Source organism: Heliangelus exortis, chromosome 3, assembly GCF_036169615.1.
Source record: "Heliangelus exortis chromosome 3, bHelExo1.hap1, whole genome shotgun sequence".
Classification (NCBI taxonomy): Eukaryota; Metazoa; Chordata; class Aves; order Apodiformes; family Trochilidae; genus Heliangelus; species Heliangelus exortis.
In genome coordinates, this window is record NC_092424.1 from 3,037,011 (window position 1) to 3,046,051 (window position 9,041).

At 46.2% G+C, this 9,041-nt stretch overlaps 1 protein-coding gene and 1 long non-coding RNA gene across 5 annotated transcripts in view; both read left to right on the forward strand.

Annotated features, from left to right (window-relative positions):
- Positions 1-1,950, forward strand: part of FAM120B (family with sequence similarity 120 member B) — a 48,779-nt gene extending 46,829 nt beyond the window's left edge. For all 3 annotated transcript variants that reach the window (XM_071738908.1, XM_071738910.1, XM_071738907.1), the window contains one exon: positions 1,793-1,950. In XM_071738908.1, the coding sequence (XP_071595009.1) occupies positions 1,793-1,796 (4 nt within the window). In that variant the 3' untranslated portion in view covers positions 1,797-1,950. The remainder of the gene's footprint in view (positions 1-1,792) is intronic.
- A 3,286-nt stretch (positions 1,951-5,236) lies between these two features.
- Positions 5,237-7,834, forward strand: LOC139795483 (uncharacterized). 2 transcript variants are annotated; one of them, XR_011725507.1, is made up of 3 exons: positions 5,237-5,433; positions 6,769-6,833; positions 7,574-7,834. It is a non-coding gene; the product is annotated as an uncharacterized lncRNA (long non-coding RNA). The 2 variants fall into 2 exon arrangements; XR_011725506.1 differs by having other exon boundaries at positions 7,582-7,834.
- Positions 7,835-9,041: the final 1,207 nt, after the last annotated feature.

The following is a 9,041-nucleotide window of genomic DNA, read 5'->3' on the forward strand; positions in this document are numbered from 1 at the left end:
CACAAGTTACTACAGGGTAACCCCTCAAGCTATTACTTGTATTTTTTAAGAAAATAATTTGCTAATATGAATATTACTAAAAAAAATTAAAATAAAAGAGCATGTGCATTTTTAAGAGCACCATAGGATCAGATATTGGTAAATTGGTACCACAAGGTAACCCCTCAAGCTATTACTTGAATTTTTTAAGAAAATAATTTGCTAATATGAATATTATAAAAAAATTTAAAATAAAAGAGCATGTGCATTTTTAACAGCACCATAGGATCAGATATTGGTAAATTGGTACCACAAGGTAACCCTTTAAGTTATTACTTGTATTTTTTAAGAAAATCATCTGCTAATATGAATATTACTAAAAAAATTTAAAATAAAAGAGCATGTGCATTTTTAACAGCACCATAGGATCATAAATTGGTACCACAAGTTACTACAGGGTAACCCCTCAAGCTATTACTTGTATTTTTAAGAAAATCATCTGCTAATATGAATATTAGTAAAAAAATTTAAATTAAAAGGTCAGATGCTTTTTTAAGAGCACCATAGGATCATAAATTGGTAAACTGGTACCACAAGGTAACCCTTCAAGTTATTACTTGAATTTTTTAAGAAAATCATCTGCTAATATGAATATTACTAAAAAAATTTAAAATAAAAAGTCCAGATGCTTTTTTAAGAGCACCATAGGATCATAAATTGGTAAATTGGTACCACAAGTTACCACAGGGTAACCCCTCAAGCCATTACTTGTATTTTTTAAGAAAATAATTTGCTAATATGAATATTACTAAAAAAAATTAAAATAAAAGAGCATGTGCATTTTTAAGAGCACCATAGGATCAGATATTGGTAAATTGGTACCACAAGGTAACCCCTCAAGCTATTACTTGAATTTTTTAAGAAAATCATCTGCTAATATGAATATTACTAAAAAAATTTAAAATAAAAGAGCACGTGCATTTTTAACAGCATCCTATGATCATAAATTGGTACCACAAGTTACTACAGGGTAACCCTTCAAGCTATTACTTGTATTTTTTAAGAAAATCATCTCCTAATATGAATATTACTAAAAAAATTTAAATTAAAAGGTCAGATGCTTTTTTAAGAGCACCATAGGATCAGATACTGGTAAATTGGTACCACAAGGTAACCCTTCAAGTTATTACTTGTATTTTTTAAGAAAATCATCTGCTAATATGAATATTACTAAAAAAATTTAAATAAAAAGTCCAGATGCTTTTTTAAGAGCACCATAGGATCATTTATTGGTAAATTGGTACCACAAGTTACCACAGGGTAACCCTTCAAGTTATGACTTGTATTTTTTAAGAAACTATTTTAGAGATTACAACAGCTTGCTTCTCCCCTTTGCATGCCCATTCAGTTAAAAAAAAAAAAAATTAAAAAAAATCAGAAGTGCTCTACTTAATTCCTGTCTTCAGGCAGAAAAAGAAATCAGGCAGAAATCCCAATTTAAGTCGTGAAGTGTGAAAATTGCATTAACTGGAAAAAAAAATGTCCCCAGCACTTACGTGGACACGTTTGAGGTCAGGTTGGAGATGTCCCAGCTCACAGCAGAGTGGTTGGACCTTTGGAATTCCCTTTTCCAACCCTTCTGTAATTCCATAACTCAGGTCCCTGACCCCACAACTCATCATTGTGGTGGTTTCACCCAAACCACAAAAAAATCTCATCCTGAAAATTCTGGATTTGTTCCTCGTGTTGCTGTTTTTGTGTCTTTATTTGGCCCCTCACAAGGGTTTTTCTTTTTTTTTTTTTTGTCACCCAGGTGACCCCTGCTCCTCCTGGGAAGTGATGAAAATGGATAAGAGAGCAAGAGAATTTTTTTAGGAAATGCTGAAGATGAGAAAAACTTCATCACTTTATCAAGAATGGGGGGTGGGAAGGCTTTAATCAGAAATATATCCAGCCTCATTTTTAATTCCATTTTATTTTGTATCCCTTTTTACCCCAGCCTATAGCTTAGGGGAGGAAATCAGGGGGTGTTGTGACACAATTATTTAGGTTCCAGGTAGCACTGTTTGGAGCATTTCACAGAATCCTGGTTGACTCATTTATGAAAAATGATCATGACAAAATTATGTCTGAAAAAGGAGGGACCAGTCCTGGGTGGTGGAGCAAAACCAGAATTCATAGAATCCTAGAACTGGCTGGGTTGGGAGGGACCTCAGAGCTCATCAAGCCCAACCCTTGATCCACTCCCGCTGCAGTTCCCAGCCCATGGCACTGAGTGCCACATCCAGGCTCTTTGGAAATATCTCCAGGGATGGAGAATCCACCCCTTCCCTGGGCAGCCCATTCCAATGGCTGAGCACCCTCTCTGCAAAGAATCCTTTCCTAATATCCAGCCTAAACCTCCCCTGGCAGAGCTTCAGCTCTGCCAGGGGAGGTTTAGGTTGGATATTAGGAAAAAATTCTTTAGTCTGTGCCCTCTTATCCTACTGATATCTGCCTGACCCCCCCCTGGCTCCAACCTCCTTTCAGGGAGTTGTAGAGAGTGATGAGGTCTCCCCTGAGCCTCCTCTTCTCCAGCCTCAACACCCCCAGCTCCCTCAGCCTCTCCTCAGAGGATCTGTGCTGGATCCCTTCACCAGCCCAGTTGCCTCCTTTGGGCCTCCATCTCCTTCCTGAATTTTGGGGCCCAGAACTGGACTCAGGACTCAAGCTGTGGCCTCCCCAGGGGCAGAATCCCTTCCCTGGACCTGCTGGCCACACTCTTCCTCATCCAGGATGCCCTTGGGATTCTTGGCCACACTGCTGGCTCCTCTTCAGCTTCCTGGCAATCCCAGGTCCCTTTCTGCCCCTCTGTGCCCCATGGAGCTCCCCAGGGGGTTGTTGTGGCCAAAGTGCAGCACTTGGAATGTTGAACCTCATCCCATTGGGGCTAAACCTGACTCCAACCAGGATCCAGGGAGTTGTAGAGAGTGATGAGGTCTCCCCTGAGCCTCCTCTTCTCCAGCCTCAACACCCCCAGCTCCCTCAGCCCTTCCTCACAGGACTTGTGCTGGATCCCTTCCCAGCCTCCTTGCTCTTCTCTGGACCTGCTCCAGCACCTCAATCTCCTTCCTGAGCTGAGGGGCCCAGAACTGGACACAGGACTCAAGCTGTGGCCTCCCCAGGGCTGAGCACAGGGGCAGAATCCCTTCCCTGGACCTGCTGGCCACGCTGTTCCTGAGCCAGCCCAGGATGCCATTGGCCTTCTTGGCCACCTGGGCACACTGCTGGCTCATGGTCACCTTCCTGGCAATCCAGACTCCCAGGTCCCTCTCTGTCTGGCTGCTCTCCAACCAAATTAATTCAAGTTCATCTGGTTCTGCTGTCAAAGCTTTTATGTGTCTTCTGTTAAACCTTTATGTTAAATGATTCTGAAAGTGCTGTCTTGGACAAAAAATGAGTATTTTTAAAGTGTTTGCAACCATGTCACAACTTTTAAATGTAGTTTTTCTGTCACGTGGCTCCTTTTCATGGTACCTGAGTCTCAAGAGAATGAGAAGAAAACAGCACCATAGGATCATAAATTGGTACCACAAGGTAACCCTTCAAGTTATTACTTGAATTTTTTAAGAAAATCATCTGCTAATATGAATATTACTAAAAAAATTTAAATTAAAAGGTCAGATGAAGGAGAAGAGGTTGGACAGAACACTCCAGAAATTTATAAAGATGGTTTTTTTTGGTTTTGTAACTGCTGCAGCTTTAGTGTCCCATTATTCTGAGTCAAACAGAGTCCTCTTCTGGAACACCTGGAATTCTCCTCCATGGGTGCTGAGTTATTTATGAAACACCTCAGGTTGGAGCCAGCACCACATCCCCCTCCAGGTGCAGGTGGCTGCTTAGAATTTGGGTGAAATTCTGAAGGAAGGGGAAACCAACTGGTATTTGGTGTGTGCTGGTGGGGGAGGAGGAGGAAGAGGATGATGAGGAGGATGATGATGTCCTGAAGATCCCCTGAGGAACAAAACCCCTGAGAGGGAAGGGGCTGAGTCAGGGATGAAATTCCTCTCGGCACCTTCCCTGCACAGCTCCAGGCTCTGCTGCTGCAGAAAAGGGGTTCAGGTCCTTCTGTGGGACATGTGGGGGCCTGGGGGTGAGGAGGAGGAGGAGCAGGAGCAGGATGAAGAGGAGGAGGGGGAGGATGAGGAGGATGATGATGATGAGGAGGAGGAGGAGGAGGAGGAGGAGGAGGAAGAGAAGGAGGAGAAGGAGGATGATGAGGAGAAGGAAGATGATGATGAGGATTATGGTGATGAGGTTGAGGAAGAGGATGAGGAGGAAGAGGAGGAGGAGGAAGAGGAGGAAGAAGAGGAGGAGGATGGTGATGATGAGGATGATGATGAAGATGGTGATGAGGAGGAGAAGAAAGAGGATGAGGATGATGAGGAGAAGGAAGATGATGAGGATGGTGGTGATGAGGTTAAGGAAGAGGAGGAGGATGGTGAGGATGATGAGGATGAGGAGGAAGAGGAGGAGGATGGTGATGATGAGGATGATGATGAAGATGGTGATGAGGAGGAGGAGAAAGGATGAGGATGATGAGGAGAAGGAAGATGATGAGGATGGTGGTGATGAGGTTAAGGAAGAGGAGGAGAATGGTGAGGATGATGAGGATGAGGATGATGAGGATGAGGAGGAGGAGGAAGAAGAAGAGGAGGATGGTGATGAGGATGAGGATGATGATGATGAAGACGGTTAGGAGGAGAAAGAGGATGAGGATGATGAGAAGGAAGATGATGAGGATGGTGATGAGGTTGAGGAAGAGGATAGTGATGATGATGATGAGGATGAGAAGAGGAGGAGGAAGAAGAGGAGAACAATGGTGATGAGGATGATGCTGATGATGAAGAGGATGATGAAGAGGAGGAGAAAGGATGAGGATGATGATGAGGAGGAGGAGGATGAAGATGATGATGAGGATGGTGATGATGATAATGAGGATGATGAGGAAGAGGAGGAGGAAGAGGAGGATGGTGATGATGATAAGGATGGGGATGCTGATGATGAGGAGGAGGAGGATGATGAGGATGGTGATGATGAGAATGAGGATGAGGATGCTGATGAAGATGATGATGAGGAGGAGGAAGAGGATAATGATGATGATGAGGTTGCTGATGCTGGTGATGAGACTGATGATGATGATGAAGATGATGAAGGCTGCTGCGCTCCCTCCCGCTCAGCGCCCCCGGGGGAGGGTGAGGCGAGGAGGGGTCACGTGACCCGGGCGGGCCAATCCCCGCGCTCCTGCCCGTTGGCGCGCGGTCTCCGCCGTCTCCCGAGAGCGCCCCCTGCCGGCTGCTGCGTCTGCGGCGCTGCCGGGCCGGGGCCTGGGGGGGTGCGAGGGCTGCGGTGCTGCGCGGTTCCTCAGCGGAGCGGAACGCCCCGCATCAGCCATCGCCTGCTGCTGCTCCACAGGTAGGGCCGGCTTGGGGGCTCTGGGGCTCTTGGGGACCGGCACTGGGAGCCTGGGCTGGGGCTGTTGCGGTGGGGAAGGCGGCAGCCGCTCAGGGAGGGAGGGAGGGAGGGAGTGAGGAGCAGCGGGTCCTGCCTGGGTTGGGGCTTTGGAGCCATTTCGAGCCATTTCGAGCCATTTCGAGCCATTTCGAGCCATTTCGAGCCATTTCTCACTGCCCGTCCTGCTTGTGGCCCCTTCCAGGGGCTGGAGGGGGCTACGAGAAAGCTGGGGAGGGACTTTGGAGGCTTTGTGGGGTAGGGATAGGACTGTCCCGGCTGGAGTGGGCAGGACAGGACGGGACTTGCTGAGAGTCCCTGGCAGTGGTCACTGCAAATGAATCCTGTGAACTGCTGGGCAGATCTGCCGTGTCCAGATTTACACCAGTTCATCTGACAGTGGGGCAAAAAATCCTTGAATTTGTTTCTTTTCCAAACCTAAAGGCTTCCCAGCATCCACACAGCCACTCTGGAGACAGCCTTATTGCAGACCCACGGCCTTTATAAAAGCTGGCCTATATTTTATGTCCTTTTATTTCACAGACACCAGACAGCCATTGCTTTATTTGTTCATCCCCATCATGCAGATGGCTCACCTGCAGCCATCTCTGTGGCAGCAGCAACCTTGACACTGCTGACAGGCAGAGGCCAAGGAGCTGCTCAGATTCCCTGTGTAGGTGCCCATGGTGAAGCTGGGATGGATGCCCGGGGTGTGTTGTGTGGATTGGCTGCAGTCCTGGCAGGAGGGGCAGAATCACAGAATCACAGACTGGGTTGGGTTGGAAGGAACCTCAAAGCTCATCCCTTCCCAACCCCTCTGCATGGACACCTCCCCCAGCCCAGGCTGCTCCAAGCCCCATCCAAGCTGGGCTGAGCCCCTGCCAGGGATGGGGCAGCCACAGCTTCCTTGGGCAGCCTGGGACAGGGGCTCAGCACCCTGACACTATAAAGAATTTCTTCCTAATATCTGACCTAAATCCGCCCTCTTGTAGTTGGAAGCCATTCCCCCTTGTCCCATTACTCCATGCCCTTGTAAAAAGTCCCTCCCTGGCTTTCCTGGAACCCCTGGCAGTTCTTCCCAGAGCCTCTTGCAGGCTGAAGAACCCCAACTCTCTCAGTCTGTCTCCATAGGAAAGGTGCTCCAGCCCTCTGATCATCTCCAGGGCCCTCCTTGGTACTCACTCCAACAGCTCCTGTCCCACTTGATGTTGGGGGCTGCAAAACTGGACCCAGTTCTGCCCTTCCCTGCTCCTGGGCAGACCCCTGTCCCCGTTGACACCCCTGTAACATCTTTTGCAGGTGTTGGTGAGACTGTTTCACTCCATGCTGAGGAGATTACCCCAAGAGAGCTGGACAGAGTACAGGTGGGAGAGAGCAGAGGACTGGAGGGAAGTGATGGCCCCCAGAGTGAGCTTGGGAGGTGGAACTGTGCCAGCCTCAGGAAGGTCACTGAGCCCAATGGTGCTGCACCTGGGTCACAGCAATCCCAAACACAAGTTGGGTGGAGAATGGGTTGAGAACATCCCTAAAGAACATCCCTGAGGAAAAGGACTTGAGCTTTCTGGTGGCAGTGTGCCCTCAGAGCCCAGCAAGCTGACTGGATCCTGGGCTGCATCAAAAAAAGTGTGACCAGCAGGTGAAAAAAAGGTGAATCTTCCCCTCTGGTAAGACCCCACCTGGAGTAGAGTGCCCAGCTCTGGAGTCCCCAGCACAGAAAAACCCTCAAACCTTTTGGAATAGTGTGGTCTGAGTTTTATGAAAAGTTCTTTGGTTTCAGGAATCTGATGTTGTGTAAGAGTGTGTTTGACAATAATGTGACTGTGTACCAGTATTTGTTGGTAATTCCCCCTTCAGGCTTTGATGAGATTTCTGGTGGCCTCAAAAACCAAAGTTAAATACAGCCAGAGTGGGAGTTTTGCTGTGCTAGTTGTGGTATGTTATATATTGTTGGTAATAATTACCCTGCCTACTGAAGAATTGTTAGCTTCTCTGTGAGGTTTTGGGGTTGTTTTTTTTCTCCTAATGTTAGACCATAAGCAGAAGCTGCTTATTATTATTTCCAAGCCTAAAGTTTTTGTTGTTTGGTTTTTTTTTCCCCACTGAGAATCATAGAGGGAAATCAGAAGCACGAAGTTGAAACATGGAGGTGCTGCTTTCCTGGCTGAAATTGGGCTGAACACCATAAACCAGACTGTTGAAGGAAATCATCCACAAGAATATCACCTGAAAGATTCCAGGCTAATAGGATTTCCTGAATATGTGGACTACAGGGTTACTTTGAATGGGTACAGGGCAAGAGGAAAAGCAAACATGGATTTGAAGTGAAGAAACCTCTGGGAAGAAAAATAAAAATGCAAGAAAAACATTCTTATTTCTTTATAGAATGGTTTAGGTTGGAAGGGACTTTAGAGACCACCTGGTTCCAAGCCAATTCTGCTGGTTTATCCTGCTTTTGAAGCCCTAGGCAGGACATTAGGCATTGAGGTGATCCTACATTGTCTTTGGATTATTTAATTGGCAGTAGGAAGTTCTCTTGGGGCTCTGTAGCTGAGAGAACACGTGGGGAGCTGTGGAGTTGTCTGCAAAAAACAAAGAGGCAGCTAGCAGGGCATTCACTCACCAACCTGTGGTAATTAATCTTACTGCAAAATTAAGCACTGGTGTTTGGTTTTACTTCTGCCAACTGGGAAAATGTAGCTGTTTGTTGTGGTTTGTTTTTTTTTTAACTTGATTAAAAAGAACCCAACCCTACAGTCTGGAATATTTGTTTGTTCAGTAAGGAAACAAAACCAAGTCCTGAGTAGGGATTGGGTCAGTGCACAAGTGGAAACCTTAACACTCTAGAAATCAGGTGCAGGCAGGACTTCAGCTACAGTAATTTCAAGTTTTATCTCCCAAATCTCTGTACATCACAAATTAGGGAAGCAGAGGTTTCTTTGGTGGCACAGAACCACTCTGGCTGCAGCATTCCAGCCACAGGGAGTGTGGCACTAGATGTTTATATTTAATATTGGAATAGTTTCATCCACAAGCATCAGCAGAAGCCTCTCCTCTCCTCACTGATTTTATTTGCAACCCCTGCTCAGCAGTCCCACAAAGAGGAACAATTTGATTTGTTAATCCAGAAATTCTGCAGGCAGGGAGGGAATCAAGGCAGAGATGTGATAAAAGGGATTCTTCCAACATTTCACATTTTTGGCTTCTGTCTTTGAGGTTGTTCTTTTCCTCCCCCAGTTAGCCATTAGGCCACCTACTCAATGGTTTATTATCAGTCATCACATAGGTAAAAGGGGGGATATTCAGTGTTAATCTACTTAATCTAGGCATGAATTTTGATAGGAAATGTGTTAGTAATACAGAGGTAATAAATACCCTTTGCTTTGTGCCAGAGGACACAAGTACAAGGTGCAGAAACCACTCCTGGATATGAGCCCTCTGACAGAGCTTGATAACTGAATTCTTTTTAATAGAATGGTGCCCCTGTCTCAAAAATCAGGTAGCCAGCCATGCAGCTGGCACTGGGACTCTTATTAAAAAGGGAAATTAAAGGAAAAATTGCTCTGACCTCAGAT